At 42.8% G+C, this 24,729-nt stretch overlaps 1 protein-coding gene across 9 annotated transcripts; it reads right to left on the reverse strand.

Annotated features, from left to right (window-relative positions):
- Positions 1-622: 622 nt before the first annotated feature.
- prrc2b (proline-rich coiled-coil 2B) lies at positions 623-24,729 on the reverse strand. 9 transcript variants are annotated; one of them, XM_078161962.1, is made up of 31 exons: positions 24,576-24,729; positions 19,952-20,129; positions 19,663-19,840; positions 19,092-19,194; positions 18,435-18,498; positions 18,094-18,237; positions 17,243-17,556; positions 16,963-17,087; positions 16,683-16,846; positions 14,908-14,992; positions 14,630-14,798; positions 13,767-14,112; positions 13,468-13,658; positions 12,644-12,845; positions 10,961-11,168; positions 8,736-10,781; positions 7,786-7,949; positions 7,550-7,665; positions 7,316-7,457; positions 7,041-7,117; positions 6,546-6,833; positions 6,290-6,391; positions 5,949-6,141; positions 5,760-5,857; positions 5,546-5,673; positions 5,178-5,418; positions 4,850-5,017; positions 4,578-4,657; positions 4,358-4,439; positions 3,677-3,910; positions 623-2,956 (listed from the first exon to the last, which is right to left on the reverse strand). In XM_078161962.1, the coding sequence occupies exons 2-30, from the start codon at positions 20,064-20,066 to the stop codon at positions 3,683-3,685; spliced, it is 6,561 nt and encodes a 2,186-aa protein (XP_078018088.1). In that variant the 5' UTR covers positions 20,067-20,129; positions 24,576-24,729; the 3' UTR covers positions 623-2,956; positions 3,677-3,682. The 9 variants fall into 9 exon arrangements, with proteins under 9 accessions (XP_078018088.1, XP_033502240.2, XP_078018087.1 ...); XM_033646349.2 differs by having other exon boundaries at positions 2,171-2,956; positions 3,701-3,910; positions 10,961-11,165; XM_078161961.1 differs by having other exon boundaries at positions 2,171-2,956; positions 3,701-3,910; positions 7,786-7,946.

Below are 24,729 nucleotides of genomic sequence, written 5' to 3' on the forward strand. Positions count from 1 at the left end.
TTCAGAAGTGTCATTAATTCTTAAATTTGACAAAAAGCATTGCTGAAATTTATCAGTTGCTTCTGTGTGTCTAGAAAAGTGCATTCCCTGTTACAGCATTACAAGACAACAGCAAAGAAGAAGTCAAGCTGTCATAATTTTCTCTCATATCCATTTCATCTTCCTGGGATCCCCTCAATTAGTTTTGGGACTCCTTAGATCGGGAACCACTGGTGTAGAAGCAGGGTGTTACTCTGATAAAATGACTACTGTTCTAAAGGGAGAGCTCGCTGGACAAGGATGGACAGTCAAGCCAGAAAAAAAGGCCCTTTAAACTTCTCCAACATGAGTATTTTTTAATTTGGTGCCTTAAATAAATGTTATTTTATTTAAATCTGTTTTGCAAACTGGCACAAATAGTGTGAAAATGAAACACTCACACTGTGCTCAGCTGCCTGGAGCAAAAGCTGGCCTTCAGGTTTAACACTTTTAGCATGACAGGCTAAAAAAAAAAAAAAAAAAAGTGATTATCTGAAATCGTGCTGGACACAGCCTCAAATCATTTCCCCATAATTTCCGGTTGCACAACAGTGTGATGCATGATTTTAATATGACAAAGTGAGAATACAGAATCAACAGTACATTTAAGAAATCACAACTGCTTTATTTCTTTTTCTTTCAATAAGCTCTTTTTTTCTTTTTCTTTTTTTTTAACAAGGGAGAGTAATGACCAAATATCTGAAAGGATAAAGATCAGGTAGGATAAATAGAATGCTGGATCAGCTGTAGAAAGCACTGGTCCTTCGACAAAATGAAATATGCATCTTAAAAGTACAAAAAAAAAGTCAGGGCAACATTTTGGTGCAGGTATGATGATGAGAAGCATCAAGATCTTTCGCAGTAAGGGATGAGAGGCAAAAACACTCCAAGCCCGATAAACCTATCGACAAGTGAAAGCAGTCCATTCTGAGAACACAGTGACCTTTTTCGACATTAAATCCTTTACAGTGCCACAATATCTAAAATGAAATGTGGGTTTAAGCCTCCCCTCGCTGACAAGGCTCGACTGTACAGTTTAGTATGCATATACATATATACCAGTGAAACACTGTCAAAGAGAAATCGCAACATTTTGTAGTGTCATGGAGCGTAATGGTAAGCAGTAACATTTAACCAGTTATGACATTGGCATTGTGAGTTTCAAAATGAGTGTCCATTACAAAACAAAAACAAAATAAATGATGAATCCAACAGCTTCACATTTTCATATAGAACAAACACTTTAAAAGTCCTTCGTAGTCCACTGGAACTGCAGTGCTCACAAAAAAAGCTTAAGCAAATATTGTATTTTTTAATTCAACAAGCGATGCTATACGCCCCTCGTTTGTGATCATTAGCTTCGAACAGAAACAAGTTATTTGGACCCTGATTGTGATTATAGTTAGGCTGCATTTATTGCTAGTGCCACCTCAGAGACCAGATGCTGAATAATCAAATGAGTCTTCACAAGTCCCCACCGTGCTGTTAAGTGGGGTTTGAAACGGAAATTGAGAGTCTTCCAAGAGCCTTCAAAGAAAGCTAAACGCCCAGACTGAGGGATGTAAAAATCATCACTTACATCACAAGTTCATTAACAGACAATTTTGATTCATTACAACCCAAACAAAGCGAGAAAGCAAACATTTCAATCAGCTATTATGAGAGGGGGGGGTTCTTTACAGCAAGTGTGAATGCAGCCCCCTCCCTCCCCGCCCCCCCGCCCACACAAACAAAACTTCACAATGAGCCGGAAAAATCGTTGCCAGCTTGGTTGACCAAAAATCCACACAGTCGATGGCAGCACTATGAACGCTGAGTGTCAGGTACAGTCTTGGTGAAATGTTGCTCTGTTCTAGGGTAGGAGTCCTGCGAGTTTACACACGTGCAGCACGTCACATGCACACGCTGTATCAATGCCAGTGGAGTTCCCATGGAAGCAACATGATTCTGGTAAAAATGTCCACCTTTTTAGATTTCAATTTACATACAGAAGAAGAACGAGCGACAGAATGTAAAAGCAAAGAACAGAGTTTTAAGAAAGGAAATTACTTCTACCAATCTAAAGCGGTTTCGCCACAGTTCACGGGCTGGGTGACGGACCCCCAGGAGATGCGTTTCTAGGGTGATGCGCTTAACTTCTGCCACGCTGACATGCAATGATGTCCGCAAATTGGAGGATTTTTTTCGGGGGTTAATAAAGGAAGTCCTTTACCAACAGCAGGAATGGGTGATGACTTGAACATTATATTTACCAGCAAAAATGCCAATGAAAAATGACAAAAAAAGTGCCCCACTGCATTTCAAATTTGTTTAAAAAATTTAACAGGAGTTTGTTTGCCTGGTCTTAATGGTTACAGTCCATCAAGAGGGAGTAAATAGTTTGGCAAAATGGTATGAAAAATGAACCATCTGTCTGAGTTGGCCATTTTCCTTTTCCCCACCTTGGAGAGAAACACACACAAAAAAAAATTCTCTTTACCAATCTCCCCTTAAAAGTGACTAATAATAAATTAAAGAGGACCTTGAAGAGATCTGCTTAAAAGACTGTCTGTCTATGTATATATTTATATATATTTATATATCTCTATACGTGGTGTAAAATAATAGTGTCCAGTTCTGACAGTTCGAGAGGGGTATTTCATTATGACGTCTGCTTGTAAGCCCCTTGCCGCGGTGCCTTGAGATCAGGTGGGTCTTAGAAGGCTCAGACACTGGTCGAAGGGGCTTGTGTTGGCAGGCTGAGTGGTGATGAGGATCTTAAGGTCCATTGTTATGCCTTGCCCTCCTCTACTTTGACAGCCTGGGGTTTGATGGCTCCAGTGCGTGCTGGTTTGGCTTGCCCCGCGGAGGGGAGGGGCTCCTGGAGTTTGCTGGTCATGCCCCCGGATGGTGTCTTGCCCTCGCCCACTGCCTTGCGCACGTCTCGCATGGTTTTATTCTGCACAAAGAAAAGTTAGAAGAGTTACTAAGACCTAAAGCAGTGCCTGGAAACCATTCATTTATGCACTGACACTTGTTTGGATAGCCAAAGCTGATGCTTCAATATCGGGTTTAAAAGAATAAATAAATAGATGCTTCACAGTCCTGACAATTTTCTCCATCTGCACCATTTCTGTTCATTTCAGCAATTACTTTGCCAAATCACGTTAATTAATCCTCTTCTTTGGCATTTATTTATTTATATTATATTGGATCAGTTTGTTCCATTAACAACACAAACTCTGCAGAGGTAATGATTTAATCACCGACCCCATTCTAAAGCCTGTGCTACTCAAACCTGACCATAACCTGTAACCATAACAATAATGCTGATCACCTGCTGACTAGATTTCACTTGTAAAATGTTACTGGCACATTACTGTCACTTAAAAAAAAAAAATCAGCTTTAGACTATCCAAAAATGTGTCAACAGCAATTTAATCATATTCAGGACTAAGAATCTAAGACTAAGAATAACTATTTTTGAATCATGTTCATAATACAGTGCTACACATGAATATTATCTATAGTATATGATTATACTATTCCTGTAAGTTTTACAGCACTACAAATGATCTATCAGATATGTTAACTACTTGTAAATTCAGAGACACACACTGTAAATACACAACACAATTAATACAAATAGAGAAAAAGAAAATGGATAAAATGAAATTACCTATATTTACAGTGGGTGGCTCACCTTCATGCCATCCTCTGGCCCTTTAACAGGGGGCTCGGGGGCTGAGGGAGGGGTGGAGTGGGAGGGGTCGCGGCCGGGATTGGGGTAAGGGGGGGAGCGGATGATGACAGGCTTGTTGACCTGCATGACTGGTCTCTGGATGGGGTTGGGGAAAGGGCCAGTGGTGGGGGGCCGCATGTGCATCACCATGCTGCCCTGAGCAGTTGGGACCTATTGGTCCCGGGGAAGGAGGAGGGTGGAGGGTAGATGAGGGGGTGGGGAATAAATGAAAACACAAATTATTAGCATGCTAGTGTTGAATTTCTTAGAGGAATTATTTTCATACTTGTTCCAAATAGTTGAATTCAGTCACAGGGTTGTTTCTTCAATTGCATCTTATCAATGTGTTTAAAAATATAGTTTTATTTACTGTACATAACGAGTGATGCAAATCTGAATGCGTTTAACCAATCATCTTAAAGGTGAACCTTGGGCCATCATTTTTTTAGGATGATTTTAGAGTGCTTTTTTGACTACAGCTTTCAGACTTAAGCAAATTTACCAGTTTCAACATCCTTAGGTGTTGATAAACCTCACCCACCTCCCAAATACTCTCATACGCCTTTACAGTAAATACATCTCGACACATATATTATTATATATTTGAAAAATAAATACCTGCTGAGCAAAATGTGTAGGCAGAGGGCCTACAGGTCCCCCAGGACCAGAGGGCTTCCCACTAGGGCTGGCAGATCCAGGCCTGATGAAGAGAGGTGAGAGAAAATCAAGTTAGTTTTACAATCCAGTTGCTAGAATACGTACTTGTGATGAACTATATCTCACTTGTTGACAGCAAAGCAGCATATGGAGTGTTGGCAGCTGTGTTATTTCCACTCACCTGTAGGACCCTACGGATATGCCTGGGGAGTGATTGGTCTTCTCAGAGAACTGGAAGCCTTTCATTTCCATCTGTGAGCTCTGAGAATAAGAAAGACGCTGTGAGTGCACAGAAAGAAATGTGGATTGTTTATTTATAGATAAGAGATATGCAGCATTATGAAGATTTGTCTACACAGTTTTTAGTAGAATAAAATGAGTTTGATTTATTGTTGCACTAATGACTGAACAGAACAGTTTTCAGTGGGGTAACATAAGACCATAAAGTCCCACCTCTCTGTTGCCAGTCATGACAGCAGCCTGGGAGCCGGGTGGCAGCATTCGGCGTGGGGCAGTAACGGAAAGGTTCTGTCCCTGCTGTAGCTGTATGGACTGCGGGAGGATTAAATGCTGCTGAGCTGAGCCATAGCGCAGTTGAGAACCAGGTAGAGGCATGGTCACCTGGAGAAAACAAAAGAGTTTATTATAAATATTATTATATAAAGCAACAAACTATTGATGGTCTGAATACGCTATGAAGGCTTGTGCTTTAATTTAGCAGCTTCAAGAAGAATACAGCATCTTGAGCAGTTGTGACACTGAGCTTCAGTAATCCACTAACCTGGATGAGCTGAGAGTCCATCAGCTGGGAAGAACCCATACCAGGCCCCTGGTTGATCTGGCTGTCGTAGACTAGCTGCTGGCTGCCGTTCATAGGCTGATAGTGTGAGCCCGACTGTGTCTTGACCATGTCTGAGGGCTGCATGCCAGGGAAAGCAGAGTAGGGTCCCTTGAGAGGGGCTCCACCCGACAGCACCATGGGGCTGGGCTGTGACAGGTTGGGGTGCATGTAAACCTGGGACCTGAAAGGGGGAAGGAGGGAAACATTAAAATTCATGGTGGTGCCAGACACATGGAACACATAACACAACTAAAGTGACATAAATTAATGGGACCAGTGAAAATTCTGATATATTGAGGTGGCAGTACCTGAAGGGGGGAATAGAGTTGAACATCTCTTGGGACTGAGAGACAGGTAGACCTCCCCGAAGCCCCAGCTGAGCCTGAGCCTGGAGAGATGTGTGTAAAGAGATTGGAATCTGCTGGGCTGCGGCCGCCTGAATAGATGAACAAATGTAAGATAATGACTGTTCTGCTGATACACAAACAACTTGTGTGTGGGCGTATGTATTCATCTCTTTACCTGTTGGTAGGTCTGCTGCTGGGTCATGGTGGGAGGTACAAGGCGGGGCTGGCTGGGAAAAACATGACCGTCCAAATATAATGGGGGGATATGATTACCTGCAGAAGGGACATGAAAGAATGGGCTTTTAGTTTAGCTCCCTTCAAAGATGAAACCCTCATCAAATAGAAGAATGAAATGCAGTTTTACCTTGCATGGACATGGAAGGTGCTACTGATGCCACGGGCATCGGAGGCATAGAAACCCCTCCAAAGGAACTGTAGCTGACACCGCTGGATGAGCCAACGCTGCAGGGAGGCTGAGCACCTGAAACCCCTCCGCCAGGCGAGCCCTGCTCAGGGAGGGACTGGGAGTTCTCCCATGCCTTGCGTGCTGATTCCATCTGCAGAAAAACAAACATTTAAAATCCATAGAAATGTTCAAAAGACAGAGTTTAACCTTTGTGCTCCCACTTTGTTTTCCCCATACAAGAAAGGGCTTCATACACAGACTATTCCTTATATGTTCATATGGGATTGTGATTCAAATACCTTGAGTGTGAGATCAGCAGTGGGGAAGGAGATGGGGTTGAGGTTAATGCCAGGCTGCAAGTGGTTGGAACGCAGCATGGGGATACTCTGATTGAGAGCCGTCTGTTGAAAAACAAAGGAAAGTTCAGAATCAGCCAGTTGCAATTTAACACCTTATTTCCTTTAAGCACTCCATTACTTATTTCTGCAGTTATTGTAACACCAATGCATTTGGACTAATTTTTCAGAACACCACAAACACACAAACATCACTCACATTGGTTGTAAGTGCGTCCTGAAGCTTGTTGACAGGATTGGACACGGGCACTGGGGTGGAGCCCGGTGGCAGGCTGAAATCAGAGTCTTTGGCACTGACACCAAATTCAATAGGAGGCACAGGCAACACAGTGTCCACGTGGAGGTCCACACCATTGACTGGCGTGATCGGGCCACCTTCCAGCCGATCAACACCTTCTGATCCCTTGCGGTGCTTTAGGGAGCGTTCATTTCCAATGGGCCCTGGCTTGTGCTGTTCTTTACTCTGCTCGGGGCCAGCATCAGAGTCCTAGCCAAGAAGAAGAAAAGGCAATCATTATTTTTTGTTTCTCTAAGTAATCCGATACAGTTCCAGCCAATTTGTTATTTGTCAATGATGAAGCAGGGAAAACAAATGTTGAATTAAGGATTTAGAAATATTCTTTAAGTGCACATAAACAGTGCTGACACAGAATATATGTAGTGTAGAATCCAATGAGCAGCTGCATTGTACTACCTCAGAGTTGGGCTCACTCCCAGTGTAAGACACCTGCTTAGTCCATGAGTCTCCCCCCGAGGACTGTACTGAAAGGGCTAAAAAAGATAAATGAATGTTACTAGTGAGGACTGCAACAAATTCTCTACTTTTTAAACAATTTTCATTCTCAAAAAAGCCTAAAACCATCTATAACTTGATATGAATGTTGACTATTGTTGTCTACAAACAATTTCAAGTTACTATAATAATGTCTAAGGTTACTGCATTGACACAAAGTTGGGTCTGTCTAATACCTGAGCTGTTTGTCTCCCAGATTTCAGTTCCCAGGTTGTTGGAAGAAAGTGCTTCCTCAGGTTGTTCGATGCTCATGCTTCCCTGCTTTTTGGCAAAGCGTGGCGGTATCTTGGATGTGATAGTCCTGTTCTTCACTGGCACCTGATACATGCAGCAATGACAAAAAAAAGCTAAACAAATTGCACATTTTGTTGTTCATACTTGGCATGATTATTGAGCATATGTTAACTTACTGCAGCTCCCTGTTCCTTCCTCCTCCTCTCATCTTCCTGTGGGCGTCTTTGCTTTTTGGACAAGGCATCCTGGTATCCATCTGGATTTAAAACTGGTCCCCCTGTGTCCCCCTCAACTGCAAAACAGGTGTGTGGTTAATATAAAATAAAATGCAGATAGGTAGGAGCTGCAGTACTGAACATTATTTGTATTTCTATGAGAACACAAAAAGATAAATTACGAAAATTGGACTCACTTGGGTAGCTGCTGAGCTCATACTGGGACAGAGGTTCGGCTATATCTGTCTTGACAGGTCCTTGCTTCAGCTCCTTGTCTAAATTTTTCCCAGAGGGCTCACTGGGCTCTCGCTCCTCCGGCTGCTCTATGCTGTAGACTGGGCCAGACTCATCTGGGCTCCTGCTGTAAAACAGGAAAGGAAAAGACAAAGGGGTTTTAATTGGGTATTCTGACATTAACAAAATTAACTGTCACAAAATACACCAAAATCTCCGACAATCCTGGGGTCAAGTAAGTCTCATTTTGGCTAAACAAATGTGTAAAATGTCTTTCAGTTACTCAATCGAGTTAAGCAAAGGTTATAGATGACAGATGGAACAACAAAAAAAAGAAAGTGGATGAATTAAAATTCAGGCGCAGGGGGAATGCTGCTAAAAATCTAGTGTTAGTGGCCAATCCTCCTGTCAGGCACAGGTGCCTTTCCCACATTAATCTAGCCAATGAAACTGAGCTACATCCTCATCTGGGACAGACTGCATGGTGAGAAGTGCTCAGCACCTCAGGCTTTGTTGAATAGCAGGGGAAACAGTAGCACACTATAAATAACATTTGTACTTCCTTCAACAGTGAAGCAGAGTGAAGGAGTGTCCACAGGACAAACTATCTAAAGGCCAGTGATAGATACATTTTGGTCAAGAGACAAAATGACATGTGAAAAGCTAGCCATTTGCCTTAAATAAAGGTGAGGTAAAATATGAAGAACAGTCCTGTCATTGTGAGAGTATAAGCAGTGGTATACTTAGGTCAAAAACAATATAGGAGACAACCTGTGTAACAACCACACCCGAATCAAGACACTAGAGCATTAGTTTAATTCCCCTGCACATACTGAGGAGGCTTCATTCCCACAGGTAATACATATGGGTACAGGACAATTCAACTTGAAGTTTATTCTATTATTCACCTCACCTCTTACAAGAGGTCCCTCCATTCTGCCAACTGTCACTCCTGTTAGAGGAGGAGGTCGGGGGATCAGGTGTGCGTGCCATCTTGCTCGCCTCCAGCAGTGAAGGCTCTCCTTTCCTGTTCTGCCGTTCCACCAGTGGTCTCTGGCTAGAGAAGCTTCTCTTGCACAATTCCCTCTTCTCACCAGAGCCGGGTTCACTGTGGCCAGAGTCGGAGGGAATATCGCCGTGTCCTTGTGTAGCCGCGCCTCCACTTCCACCTCGCTTCTCTCTCCAGTCACCAAAGTCGCTGTTCTCTGATCCTGTCTCCCATTCCTCTGCCTGACCATGCTGACTAGTGCGTCCACCAGAGTAGTGGCCACTGGGCCAGCTGTCTTCTCCGCTGCCTTTAGTGCGACCGGGCCAGGGGTTTGCAAAGTCTCCGTTTATGTACTCATCACTTGTCCACTGGTTTGAGCCAGGTTCACGCTCTTGTTGTAGACGTCGGAAACGTGGAGGCTTGTCTTGACGGGGTGGACGCCGTCTCCTTAACATCTGCCTGTCAGGGTTGTCATTGTCAAAATAGTATTCTCCTTCACGGTCCTCTGTGCCGTTTTCCATGAAGGAGCCCGCGAATTTAGGGGGGTACTTGAGAGCATCACGTTCAACAAGGGGTCTGCGGGAGTAGGCAGTTTCAGCTCCAGGACCGTAGCCATTTTCTTGCATGGAGCCACCAGTGCTACTGAACTGGGGCCCACGGCCCCTCCATGTAGAAATGTCTCTAGATGCACCAAAGCTTCGACTGTAACTTCCAGTGGTGTTCAGTCTAGGAGGCAGCATGCGACCACCAAAGCCCCTGTTGGCTTTGGTCTTTTCTCTTGAATCAGGGGCCGTCTGTTCGTCTGTGTACACCTTGTTGGATCTCCAAGAGTCTCTATCAGCCTTACGGACTTCTCCTGACTCTGTATAACCTTCTCCATTTTCAGATCCCCTCTGGCGACGCCTCTTGGGCAGTTCCTCATACTCAGAGGCTTCACTCAAGGTCTCGCTGACATTTCGCCTGCGGGGCTTTCCCCTCTGGAACTCGTCCACCTTGACAAGGTCTCTAGGTGGTGCTCTGCCTCTGCCTGTCCGCTGAGTGCCACTGCTGTTGTTATTGTTGTTATACGCCCCTCTGAGATTGTCTCCACCCCGGCCACCACGGGTTCCACCTCTTGAGCTAAATTCCCTAAAGCCTCGACTGCGGCCTCGACCTGTTCCCCTGACTGCACCAAAGGCCTGTTCTTCATCGATGAAGATCCAGTTATTGCGCCGTGGTGCCTGGGGCTCCCGATTTTCCTGGCTATGTCTAGGTGACTGGCTCTTGCCACTGTCCCAGGTGCTCTCCTTGGGAGAGTCATCACTGTGGGTGCTCAGAGGCCTGTCTGTTTTGGTGGGAGCTGGTGACTGACGCTGCCTCTCTTCAGGCTGTTTCTCAACAACAGGTGAAGCTGAACGCCTGTTGCTGGCAGGCTGGTTATCTTTCTTCAAGTCGTAAACATTAGTGAGGACTTCTTTCTCCAGGCGGTAAGGGACAGGTTTCTCCTCAGGCTCAGGTTTAGGCTTCTCATTCTCTTTGTCTTCCACTTTGAGAGCCTTGAGTACTGGTTTCTTGATGGGCCCAGTTCTGCGAGTCAAAGTGCGCCCACTGGTCTCAGATGGCTGGCTAACACTACTACTGGAACTGGAACTGGGTTCGGACCACTGGCTTTGAGGATTGTTGAGTACTCCGTCTTGTTTCTGTCCTCCATCTCTTTTCCAGTTGTCCTTGGAGACATCTAAAGTTTCATCATGAGATTCAGAGCCGTCTTTTAAATGCTTGTCTCTAGAGTCCTGTTTTGGGTAATCAGTGTCTGCATGATTCAAGGAGTGGCTCTGAGCAGTGGTCAGCAGGCCTTGGTCATGGTGTTGGTGCTCTCTGTCTGGCCCTCTGCTCTGGTAAGCATGATGGGGAATATCATCTTGGGGGTGGGTCAAGCAGTCATTGGCCCTCTCTTCATAGGAGTCCTGTTGGGAGCAGGCCATATCACTTCTGTGGAAAAAAGAAGATACAACAAAGATGAACAATGACAAAAACAGACCCAGGAAGAGGGGTATTTATCACTAAACAGGGTTTAAGACTAATTGAAACACAAAAGTGTACAACAAAAATGTATGTATTAAAGAAATGCAAAATTCACAGGCTTTAAAATTTTAAACACAGTAACTGACCTGTCATCTGGCTGCCCACTGTCTGAGCTTTCATGCTGTCTCTGGTAAGGTGGAGTGAAGCTGCGCAAGGGGTAGCCATCTTGGTTCCACATAGGGTAAGGCTCAGTGGAAGGAGCTCTTCTCTCCTGGTGAAGGTTGGGATGGCATCCCTCATCGGAACCAGGGCTGTTAAGGTGGTCTTGATGCATCATGGGTTTCATCATTCCTGCTGGAAACAATCATAGTGTTCACATTGAGTCCCTTTCCCACTGGACAAAAAAAACATCTGGCTTTTGTATTTCATGGGAAAGATTACAATTGCCATTTACTCCTGGGACAAATGACTCTGCAGTAGTCACAGGTATTTATCAGCTGCAGCTCCGATTGGTGGTGATAGAAAGACAATACCCCGGGGGACGCGCTGATTTTAAGCCCCTTTGCATTGTTCAAAATTTAGTCGGCACCAAGTTTGAAAGAGAGACTGAATAAGTAAGATATAAAACTGGCATTTCAGCCATTGTATTCCTCTGGTTGTACTCCTCTGCGCACCAGTCTAGTTGCAGTTTACTTCCATGTCTGTGAAAACATGATCGCTTCACACACAACTTCCCACCAGCAGAACAGAAGATCTATACAATCAGCACAGTTTCAAAGTGCGGACCCCAGATTAGTGTCACCAATTCAGTATCTGACCAGCTGTAATCCCTTTTGTTCCGGACTTATAAATTTTGGATTATGGCCAGAAAAGTGTTTTTGCAAAACATTTTGATGTCACAGTGAAGTTGTCCTTTGACCTTTGGATTATAAAATGTCATCACTTCATCAATATATCATATGAGACATTTCTGTGCAATTTTGTTATAGTTAGTGTTTGAACTCTTGTAGTTTGTCCAAAAACATGTTCTGTGAGGTAACAGTGTCCTTGATCTTCAATCATGAAAATCTAATCAGTTCCTTCTTAAGTCCAAGTGGACAGTTATGTCAGATCTGAGGAAAAAAAATCCCTCAAGGTGTTCTAGAGATATCACATTCACAAGAATGAGACAGACGCAAGGTCAAAGTGACCCTGACCTTCAACCACTGAAATCTAATTAGCTCATTCTTGAGTCCAACTGGACAGTTGAAAAAGTTTTTACTCACACATATTTGAGATACCGCATTCACTAGAATGAGACAGACATGAGCACAGTGACCTTGACCTTTGACCTATGACCACCAAAATCTAATTTGTTCATTCTTAAGTCCAACTAGACAATTGTGCCAAATTTAATAAATTCCTTTCATTCATTCTTCATTCTTGAGATATTGTGTTCACAAGAATGGATGGACAGAGGGATGGACAGACTGACAACCCAAAAAAAAAATGCCTCCAGCTCACAGCCATCGCTGGTGCGGAGGCATAAAAAGAAATAACCACTGTAACATTTTCACTGCCCTCTAAGATGCATTCTACTGTTTACAAACCCCGTTTTCTAATGGGGATCTAAAGTCTTTTGCAGCAGAGCAACATACACAGTTCTGGTCTACTGGCAATGGAAAAGGAGTCACATATTTTAATGGGTTTTCCTGCATGTAAGGAAACTCGCATAAATGCAATAATTTTGGTGGAAATGGGTATTGGAGAGTTTTTCCATAATAAATAACCTGAGGACACAATCTGATTTCAGATTTGAGTGTATGCATTCATATTGAGTTAGTGCTCACCTGAAGAGTGAACAGCACTTGGGTAGTAGTCCACAGGAGATCGTCCTTGGGTCATGCGGGGATCCATGAAAGGTGGCATCATCATCCAGCGGGGATCAAACCCAAGGACATGTGGGGGATAGTAGCCCCGCTGGGCGTGGCCTGAGCCAGATGAGGCAGGGTGACCTGACTGCTGCCAGTGCTGCATCTTGTATACTTGTTCCTGTAGAAAGTATAAACAAATACACTTGTAAGGAATGACGGAAAGAAAAAAAACTTTGACTCCAGACAAAAAATGAAAAAATAACATCAAGAAAAGAGAGACTGAAAATCTGTGTTTCACTCCCGCATGTTGCTCATCCAAGCAGCTGTGCTCTGGGAAAGGAGAAAATGACAACCAATAGTCCAGTAATCAGCCTATTTCACAGCAGACGTTTTAACTGGTCATAGTAGGAAAGGTTCCTTTTAAAATGTCAAAATGTCTCCTGTGAAAAAGGCCTCTGTATGCTCAACTAACTCTCTTGCTGTGCAGTGAAATGTGAAAACTTAAAATTTATGATTCATCCACCTTCCACAGACTTCCCTTTCTTCTTGCATGAGATGACCAAACAACATGAGCTCTAAAAACCCATGACAAGAATTAACAATGGTCAATCCAATCAAAGACAAATAGGTTAACACCCTTCACACAAGGCTGCTTGCACGTTCATGACCGCAACCTTAAAAAATCCCAGCTTCCATGAACTCTTGAAAGCCCTCTTCTCACAAAGCAGCCACTAATACATTGACACATTAGTCTGGGATTAAGACTTTATGGGTAAGAAGGGGCATCAGCTGGTGCTCACCTGCTGCTGATGGTGCTGTGGCTGCTTTTGAAAGCGAGGTGGGATGGGTTTGGAGGAATGACGTCCACTGTATTCTCCTGAGGGGGAGGAGGGCTCATGTCCATCGTCCTCGCTGGCACGGTAGTTAGAGAAGGCAGGTTCCTCACGGTAGCTATGGCCAGGAGAGCTGTCTGGGGGACACTCAGTTCCGTCTGTAAATCATTTGATCACAATAAATGCTTAGAATTTGCTGTTATAATGTGCAGCAATTTCATATATAATACGCAGGCCTAATTGCAGTTTTTTTGTTTTTTTTTTACCTTTTGTGCTGTACTGCCAGTTCTCATGGTGGCCTTTACTCTGTTCCCTGTCTGGGGAATGTGGAACTTCCTTGTTCTCTCCCTCCTTTTGGCCCTCGTCTGTCCTTGATGTCTGCCTTTCAGTCTTCCCAAACTTCTCATCCAGCCGTTTGAGTTTTTCAGCACAGGCAGCCAGCCGTTCCTCACGGGCACGCCTCTCTTCTTCCTCCCGCCTTCTGCGAGCCCTCTCGACAGCCTCAGACAGCTCAGGTGACACATACTTTGTCCTAGCTGGAGCCTGGGACTGAGACTGGCGCTGGTGATCTTCCTGGTCAGCCAGTGGCTCACCTTGGTTTTTCTGCTGGGTCTGAACTCGGAACACAGGCAGTTCAAGAGGGGAAAGATGTAAATAAAATGCATGCACCTTAGACAACTAAGCTTTACGAATACCCTAAATTACATTGTCTGCTAAGAACATCCAATCACACTGATACCTTTAAAGCCTCACAGACTTGTTTGGTGGAAGAAAATATCAAATATGTAGGCTTCAATGTGCAACCATACTAGTGGTATTTCAATTATGTCTGTCACATCATTTTCAGTTGCCAAGCCTTTTGCTTGGCAACTGAAAAGCAGTCAGACACATATCTCTATGGTTACTGCAAGGTCATCTCTCCTGATTCACAATGACAGTCTCACTTGAGGGTATGTGGAGGCACAATGCTATTCACATGCTCTGTGGTGTTGCCTTATCCTCCACAGTCACCGAGAGATTAAAGAACAAGATGTGTTTTAACCACGGACAACATTATGAGTTAATCTTAGATAAGTCATCTCAGGGGAGGCGGATGAAAGTGGAAAAACACAGCGCAGTGTGTTGTTACCGGGGTGTCTGCAGAGAGATATCTGCTGTTGGTCTTCCTGGGAGGCTCGTGGTGGTGATGTTGATAGGAATAGCTCTCCTCTGGGCCCTCCTGAGGGTAAGACACCTCACCTGAACTCAGGGAGGATTGGCAGTCACGCTGGTTGTCTCTCTCCCTCTCCCATTCATTCCTACAAAGTAACGCATTGAAATTAAATCACAAACTCTTTATATGACAACAAAAAACAGGAGAGTGTGCATATTCAGAGCAATAATGAGTTATAAGGAAAGAGATCTCACCACAGCCTGTTTTTGTCACTGGAGTGGTCTTCTTCATCATCACTGAACTTAAGCTTCTCGCTGTAATCAACTTCCTCATGGAGTCCTGGAAAAGCATCAAACTAACAGTCAGCAGCAGTAATGTAGGATGGGATACAGAGCATTGGGAACAGGCAGTGGTATCCTGGCTAAATGCTCTCAGCTAGTTTACTGGAAAACAAGTGACTACATTTACATGCACCAAATATTCTGTGTTTTGTCCCTAAAAAAAAAAACCCACTATTCCTTCAAAACTGTTTACATGGCTAATGAAAAAGGATACTGCACTAATACTTCCTTTTAAAAGCTGCTGTGCATACTCCGATTAATATGACCTTACATGTTGTTTATCACGTCAAAACATGAAAAGTGGTACTGCTAGAGCTGCTTGTGCCAGGATATTTTTAAAGATTTCCACCTGTGGTGGACTAGTGCGACAGTGGGAACACAGCCTCCCTCATTCAATCTTCCAACCAGGGTTGGCATTGTGATATTTGTGCATATCCAAAAACCTGTTGGTATCCAAAGCAGCTTTCACACATGCACTGCAAAGCTGAAATATATCATCATTACCCTGAGGAGCTGTATGTGAGAATGCAAATGCCCAAATAAGTTTGGATCAGATATTAAAAGGACTCTAACACACCAGCTCCCTAGTACAAAGTCTGTGTAATGTCACAATGAGCCCATGTGTCATGTACATGAAGACGGCAACAAAAATGCAGAGATGCTGTAGAGATGATGAGATTCAAGAACGAAACTGTCAAACAAATTAAAGACACAGCAAAAGACTGTTGTTTATGACCAAATCACGAACCAGCTACACAACTGTGTTGTAATCTGCATCACGTCCTGCCTTCTGCACGCTCTACCCAAGCACTATCTGTCACCTCACTAACAGAATATTTCCAGTACGTGAGAACACTTATGACATAGATAACCTCCTGTTGTGTGCTAAATGTGTGAAAGAAATACTCCAGACATTGTCCGGAGTCCATGTGAGAAAATGGCTCAAGTCTTTCATAATCTTTAACTGTGGGTTTTCCTTTTAATCATGCATCTCTACCCTAGCATTGCAGACTATTGGTCTGTGTGAAACATATCCACAACAATGCACAGAGCTGACCATAAACAAGCAAGAGGCTGTGTGTTGCACACTGCAGTGAAAACCCCAACTGAGATGCATAATGAGAATGCACTGTATATATGTCCGAAGAAGGCCCAAAAAACCCCAACCAATATCGGCATATCCCATACAACCTAATCAGAAATGCTACATTTGGAATACACTTGATTTGGAATATCCAAATGAAATATCATCTTACTTGTCTAGTAACAGGAATGTCGCACAAACTAATGTTAAAGATGCAAGGGATCTGACCAACAACTGTCTGAGCTACCACGACTTACCAACATGTAGTATGTAAATCTTTACCTCTCTCTAATTTTTGTGCATATGTGAGATTGGCTGCAGGCCATGGAGATGAGTAGCTGCTGGACATTGTTCAACAAGAGTATTTAATGGCTTTTTGGCTCATAATTTGCTTACACATTATGGAAGCTGAACTCTTATTAGTGGAGTCAGAGCAGTATGTAGTAATAAATGCTGGCATGATGATGACTAATTAAGCAATACACTACACGCAAACTATGGTGACAGGGAATATTCAGAAGCTACAGAAGTAATTTAATGCAGCACAGACTAACTTCACGCGGCAGGGGATAGATGTAGTTAAACAAGTCTAAGAAATACTGACCAGCCCATCCATCCTCACAGTCATTGTCAAGCTCATCCAGATCCTTCAGATCCTCTGGATTAATGATAGCTGGGCGTTGCGGTCTGTCACCAGGCCTGCGGATGGGCTGAGAAGAGGGTCGAGGAGGAGCGCGGACAAAGCGGTTCTCTCTTCTCACATCACCACTGCAATCAGAGATGGTGGAAAGACAAATCAGTGATTGCTGGATGTCACAAACCTCTACGTCAAACTTCATTACTTAATTAACAGATAAATGCTCTCACATTGTGAATAGACTTACTTGACAAGTTCAGGTTTGGCGTAGCTCTGTCTAAAAGTGGGTTTGCTGTCAAATCGAGCCGGGGCTGCTACAGTGGTGGGAACATGGTCTGTACCTGGGGCTTCACGTGTCTCTTTAGAGCACATCTGAAAACAGCAGGATGGATGTTTTCATCGGAGAAATGCAATGAGCCACTAAAAGGATCTGAGCTGTTTCTGACTAAGCAAAACCAGTAGACGGTCTTTTAAGCATTTTTATAAACGCTGGTCTGAAGGAGTCATATAAGTCACATTGTACTTACAAATGCAGGCAACATGTCGTGGTAGACAGCGGTCGAAGTGTGGTGAAGCTGGTACTGCAGGGCAGTAGGGACGGTTGTTCTGCGGACAGGCTGGGCGGGTCGCAGGGAAGGCTCCTTGGGGTCAAGGACCGGTGACTGAGCCGTCACTACACTAGAAGAGGTTGTGCCGGTGGCAGGGGGTGGGTGAGATGAGGCTGGAGGGGTGCCACTCTCACCCAGGGCAGTGAGCTTACCCTCAGGATCTGCTGGCAGGCCGAGGGTCAGGGACGAGGGTTGAAGGTTCCTGCCACCACCTTCCCTCCAGCTCGTCACATCTTGAGGTGGGGAGTAGGGAAATTTCAGAAATATCAATACACAAATTCTACATGGAATGATTTCCACTGGCAAAACATGACATTAAAAGTAATATGACACTATTTTTAACCTCAATGCCATGTCTCGATGCTCTCTATATCACTGAAACAACTAATCCAGAACATCCCAAATTGTCTGTACAATCTTCATAAACAACATCTACCTTCCCCTCTACCTCTAAGGACAGCTGCCCATCCCAGGGGTGATTGCTGTGAGCCCATGAGAGGTAAGTCAACATGTCTGTTGAAGAGCATTATATGCTTGAAAAATGCTCAAACACACAGGACTAGGTTGTCAAAACACTGGGTAAATGGCTCTCTTCCTCCCATTATTAAAAGTTGTTTCTTTAAGCTTATCAAGAAGCCGTTAATGTGTTTCAACAGTATCTTTAAATTTCAAACTGTCAAAACTCTTGCTGCTAATCTAATAATTTCCTTTCCAGCAGACACCATCTTATCTATGAGACTGCCCGCCAATTCCTGAGAGTTAAGACTCACTCTGGGGGCGGAGGCTTGGTCCGGGCCCATACGACGGATCGAAGCCGCTTCTTTCCTTGCCAGCCCTGTCCTGTTCTCCAGCTGCCTTCAGCGTGGGAAATTCCTCGTGAGAGAAGGGCTGAAGTCGGTTTGAGGCCCTTGAACCTGATGTGGTCATTGAAAGAAGCAGCATAAATAAAAATATTATACTGTGTTACTTATGCAAACAGAATAATGCTGTACGAACTGCCAAAGACATATGGGGGTCACAATCTGGACAGCAAATCATTCACCATAAGCGTGTGTCAATTGATTATAAACACAGCACAGTCTCAATTATAGACAAATCAGAGATGACTCACCATCTTGCTCTACTGCCTTTCCATTTAGCTGGGCCCATTGCTTTGGTCCACCTGTGTTTGTGTTCTGCGGAAATGAGGAATACCAAGGTCACGGTCTGATATCTGCATAATATTTCTTTGACCTTTGAAACACAGAATTACTCTTAATTTCCCCCTGACAAAATGTGGTTTAAGACTGCCATCTCCATCTTGACTCCTCTCTCTGTGTTAGCTACATTGAAACAGAACAGGCAGCCTACAACAGAAAAGAGACTGAGTATCATCCTTTCTGTATCTTGCTAGAAAAATATGTATGTCCACCAAGCGGAGACATTTGCTGTCAAACTGAGATTTATAATACAGTTGAGAGTATTCAAATCACACTGTGACACATTGAGAATGTATGATGCTCGCCAAAAAGTACCAAATGGATTATTAAAGCTGGGATTGTACTGGAATGTTCAGTCGTGCAGTGTGAGTGCACAGAAGGTGCATGTTTTCTTGGCTTTATGTTAACATATTTAATTAAATCTGAGCTAGACTTGCAGCTGTGTATTAAGGAATGCTTCTCGAAGATCAAATAAGAGACAGAAGTTAAAACTAAATTTTCATGATGGTAAAAATCAGCCAAAAAAAAAAAATCCCTGATTGAACATAAGCATAGCTAGACATACACACCTCCTGGTTGGCTACCGGTGAGGGCTTCTGAAGATTGGAGACAGATTTCTGTAAAGCCAGCTGCGGCTGCAACTCCGGCAGCTGTGGTATTGATGCAATAGAACTACAAATGAGAAAGAAGAAGAAAAAAATAGTCGGGTTTGTGAAATTTAGTCAAAGCAGGCGTAGGTACAGTGATTTTATAGAGGGCAAGAGCACAGGAAAACTCAAGACTAACTGACTTGCACTGACAGACTGGACCTCCAGACAGGTGTAAATACAAAAACTATCTCTTATCATAAGGTAGAAGCTTTGCACCATCAGCTAACTTTACTAAACTCAGAGCTGTATTGTACATCCTGATGCTGAGAAGAATAAAAGTGTTTTGTTTAAAGTCGATGCTGGTCTCTTAAGATGCACTTTTGCATGGCACCCAGTGTAATAAACTGGTAGTTAACATGTTATCTTTCAATGCCAGCCTATGATTTAAAACTACAAACTGGAAAGGCTATCAAAATATGTTGTGAATAAAATAACATCCACAAATATAAAAGAACACTTGTGGATTTCCCTGAAATGTTTCTCCACTTACCTCTTTTGATCGGGTTGTTCCTGCTTGTTCGCCCATCCTGTACCGTCTTTCGGCACAATAATCACGTTGGGATCGTTTCCTTTGTTTTCGGACTTCAAGCTCGGCAGGTGAGCAGGAGGGGGCATGCGCCGGGCTGTGGCCACTTTGCCAAGACTCTGCAAGCCATGTCGCGGAACTACTGGAGGAGAAAACACAGGTAGATAAAGCAAGAGTGAGATTACATATGATTACGTAGATGTAAAGTAATCCATTCAATACTGACGAGGGAGACAAAATAAATCAATCTTACCTGTGTTTTTCTGAGTTTCTATTGATTTTCCCTTGTACTTGTCAAATAGGCTGAGTGAGGAATACTTGCTTTTCCCATCCTTGGACTTGGTTATTTGCCCCAAACGATCGGACATTGCGATGTAATGTCATCGAGTATGGAAATTTTTCTTTGCGCCTCTTCCCAGTGCCTTCTGATTCTATAAAGATGAAAAGAAATGCCCATGTTAAGCACAGACCTCACTGTAGGAAAATATTCAACCTTAGAAGCGGAGGATGTTCCTCTACTGCAGGATTCCTACACATTTCTCATTTTGAAATTCCATACTTTTCCCAGACTAAATTTCCAGACTTCTCAGTAGATTTTTAGACCATATCTGACATCTGAGTACAAATAGCTGGAATCAATGTGGTTTTTTAAAAAAAGGGTTAAAAATGTAATTTTCACAGCATTCGTGCAGACTTATCTATTCACTGTGTCCACAGAAACCACATGAATGCAGCCATTGAGGTATGTTTTACTTACGCAGAAAAAAACAAAAAACAAATGTAATTTGTTATATATTTATTTTTCACCACCTTCCCAGGTGAAAATCTGGCGTGAGGCATATAAAAAGTCTCAATTGCATCTCATGGCCAATGTATGACAGCTGGCAGCCCTTTACAACTTATTTTCTGGACAAAGTTACGTGCACTAGTGGATGTAGAGCTCAGAATTATGTGCACAGCTCAAATTTTAAGTGCACTGACACGCATTTCAGGTCTTGTATGTATGCAATTCAAAGATATTGCTGAATTTAGTGCATTTATAAGGCACTTGGGGCAGTGCTACTTTGCAGGCTTTTACATGCGGGCTTTGCACAGATTGGGGGCAACAGCCTGGAAACACAAATGTTTTTTTTCATACTGTTCTCTTATTTACATACTTATTCAGACCTGGAAATTACTAACATCAAATTCCATACAACACTGTGCAGGAACTCTGTTACTATCTTGTGTTGTTGGGAGGTAACTAGATTTTGACAAATTGCTCAGAAGATCTTGGGTGCAGAAGGGGGCAAATGGTAATTGAGGTACTGTTTGTTTTGTCTACTGGTTACAAAAGGACAAGAGAAAAATGCATTTATAGGGCTCATATTTCCAAAGATCTATGTAATAAACAAATAAACTTTGCCTAAAATGTTTCTCCTGCTGACAGCGTCTTTCCATTGTCACTCTATAGTACGCTTTGGGGCCCTGACACCCTAAGAAGACAGTGGGTATTTTACCACCACTGGGCCACCACTTAGCTCATATGGCTCACCACCACAGTTTTAGCTTGATGTGAAGCACTGATGGGTACGGTATAGCTGAGAGTGACCGTTATGCATGACTCTGCAGTGGACGAGAGAAAGCTTTCATATCTTTTTGTCCCAACTCAGTGAACTCTGTATTTTACCCACTGCAGAGCAAATAAAGGAAAGGCCAAGCAAAACTTAATAATGCAAGTTCCAACTTTTAAATCAGACATGTTCTGTATTGTGAGCACATGAAGGGACTGCTTAATCAGATTCAAAGTAATGTAGATATGGTTGGATATTTTGCATGTCGCCCTTTGTCAGTGCTAGTTCCTCAAGGGCCCTTGGCCACACAGTGATCGTAAGCATTTCGTCTGCGACTTCAGCAACATCAAAGCTGTATAGAAAATCCACGAGCCATGTTGGCTCTGATCACGACTGACACAGCATGGTTTCAAACAGGTATCCTAACCAAATTACAAAATACTTTTTGTGTTCAGATCAACAATGTGGTATTACAAAAATTAAACATTATTGTTTTGAAACAGTCCTGTCCTTAAATGCGTATTTGATTTCACATGGGAAAATGGGATTTGCTTCTTGTCTCCATTTGCTGTGGAACTTCAACTTGACTTTTTGCATATTCTGATCTCAGGGCAGAGACATGTCCAACCTATCTATGACATGTGAGCTGCACAGTTCCTTGAGTAGGATTCCTGGTATTTTGTACAAAAACATACCTTGCAAACAGCACTGAGTTGCTGTAAACAAAACCAAGGCTGCAGACATGCTTCCTTTCATACAGTATGTCTAAAGGAAAGCTAAGTGATTATGTTTGAGCAAGATAAAATTACTATGTACACTGTTCAACTAAACCAGTACAAACCAGACACTAATCTATCAGAGCATCACAATTTTCCCTCAGTTTTGAGTTTGATAGGACAGTTCAGGTATGTGAAGTATCCTGAGTAAATGGGAACATAGTTTCCGGCATATTGCTTCTGTGTTTTTCACATACTTTCGTTTGCTTTGATTGCCACAAAGAAAAACAAAAAACAGTAAGTCTATGTCACTGCAACCATCTGCATGGCTTGATACCACTAAGGAAGAATGTTTTGTTACTATCACTCACTCTGACATGTTTAACCCTTTAGTCAACCCAGAATTCAGTATGACAGACCAAGCTCTTGTTAGCAGGAAGTAAGCATTATGATGTTGCTATGCAAAGAATCCCTTCTTTTTCATGGTCGAAACTCCATTCCATCTGTTCTTCCCTTACTGTTGAGCTACATCATAGAACTGATGCAATGACTTGTGGCGCATATGTTTTATTAACAACTAGGCTCTCAAACCATCAGGTAAGGCTTATATACACTAATGTGTCTGTCAGTAGTTCGCATCTGACATAGTCCTTAAGTTACCTGCTTGAATAAAATGAAATTGTTAACCTCAACACTCTGTATTACCCAACAAAAACACTCTTCAGCTGTGCTCTAAAATATATAGCAAATACTACTGTAACTTAACAACACTAACCACACAATGAAACAAAAACGTGAATAAACAAAATTTTGCAAGACACTGTGTACAGAAAATTGCTATATTATGACAATGCATTGATGTTTAACAGTTGAGCTCTTATTTAAAGTTACAGGAAACTGTGGTTTTTGTGGGCCTGGATGAAACAATTCAAAGTAGGGGGGATTTTGAAAATTTGTTTGTCAACTTTACATACACTGAAATCTGCCACACCAGCCAAGTAGTCGCAAACATGTACAAGCAATATTAGTAACACAAGATCTATTAGCTTGTAATCTATAGCAAGGCAGAGTTATTTTGATCTTAAATAAAAGGGTTTAGACGGACACAATCAAATCACATGAAGTGCACACCCCAAAAAATTTTTTTTTTTTCACGAGTTACATGATGTGCTACATGGGTGCTTGCCTCACAAGTGACTGTTCAATAGACTGCTTGTTCCATAACAATACATGTGAAGAGATTGAGACACACAGCTTTGATGAAATGAATGAACTAAATGTTCGTGTTTTTTAGTTAACACCACCTCAGCTTTGCCCCCAACAGCGTAAAGTTGATGTTTTGAATACATAACGTTAATACACAAACCTACGCAAACAGTTATCGTCGTTTGAGCTGAATGCCAGACACCCCATAACATAGGTTATATTAAAGGCCGCTCGGTTAAAGCTCCGCATAGGCGTTTTAACGGGACTTGACGAGAAAAATAACTGTCCATCAAGGTCGTTTTACCGAATAATTAAACCACATAATATAATTCCCTTTAACGTTCATTTCAGAAAAGCCATATAATCTTAACAGGCACCACCACATTACAAATTTAGCGTTAGTTAACATTAGGTTAGAAATGGAAGCTAACGTTATGACAGCTAACGCTACCGTTAGCAATTTCTCGACTTTCATTGCTATTTCGAGGTTATTTCCACCAGACAGCCTATGAAAAATAACACACGTACGACAAATGAATATACTAGCACAAGTATAACATAATTTTGACGACCGCAGAGTAACATTTGACCTCTCTGGTGTTAGCGATAGTTGTAGGTGTCGTTACCTTGAAAGCTAAATGCTAATTCCAGCACATGAAACTGACACCAGTCAGTTCGCTGCACGAAAACAAAAACAAAATGTCTTTCAGCTTGTCAGACGAAACAAAAATGGGCTCTTGGTCAGTTTAACAGACAATAAAGACAGCCAAATATTGCATTTTCTTATAACGTACCAACTCAGAAATAAAAAATGTCCAGAAGTGCAGTTGCTAGCCATCACTGGTGAAATATGCTAGCTAGCGGCTAAAGAAAATGGCTATGTAAACATGGACAACAGCGGCCGAGGTCCTGTAGAGCTTTATTTCATTATTTTATACAACATTCTAGACTCTGTAGATAGGGACAAATTGCTGTTTTTCTGTTTATGCAAGCTAACACGCAGAAATATCGGTTAACAGCCGTTTGTTCTTACTTAGCATTAGCTAGCTTAGACAGCCGCAGCTTGTTGGAAACTAGCGAAACGGCAATCCCGTATAACTTCAGTCTAACGTTAGTGTTCAAAAACAACCCTGACAGGCCGAGGGGGCTCCAGAGCATTTGCATTTGTGCTTAGCATTTTTATACACACTGATTTTTGAGGGTATCTCTACAAAATACCCAGACTTGTGCTAGCATTTTCAACCCTTCGTGGTTTTCGGAACGGTCTCACGACAGCGATGGGAATGTAGGACAAGGCGATTAAAAATGGCTGCTGCCCAGAACAAAGCAACAATAAAACTGGGCAGCAGAGAAGACAAGCAAAACTGGAGATTTGACACAACCACCTGCGTCCATAACTCACCGATTCAAAGACTTAGAGTATCTTCTGATCAGTGACAGTGATTTATTTCCACAAACTGTTGTCTATTCAAAGGATGGATGGCGATTGAAGAGCCCAATCTTCATAGGTTGAACCGATCGCAGCGTTGTTGCTGGGGTCCTACCCGGCCTGGAAA

Source organism: Epinephelus lanceolatus, chromosome 19 (genome assembly GCF_041903045.1).
Source record: "Epinephelus lanceolatus isolate andai-2023 chromosome 19, ASM4190304v1, whole genome shotgun sequence".
In the NCBI taxonomy this organism is placed as follows: domain Eukaryota; kingdom Metazoa; phylum Chordata; class Actinopteri; order Perciformes; family Serranidae; genus Epinephelus; species Epinephelus lanceolatus.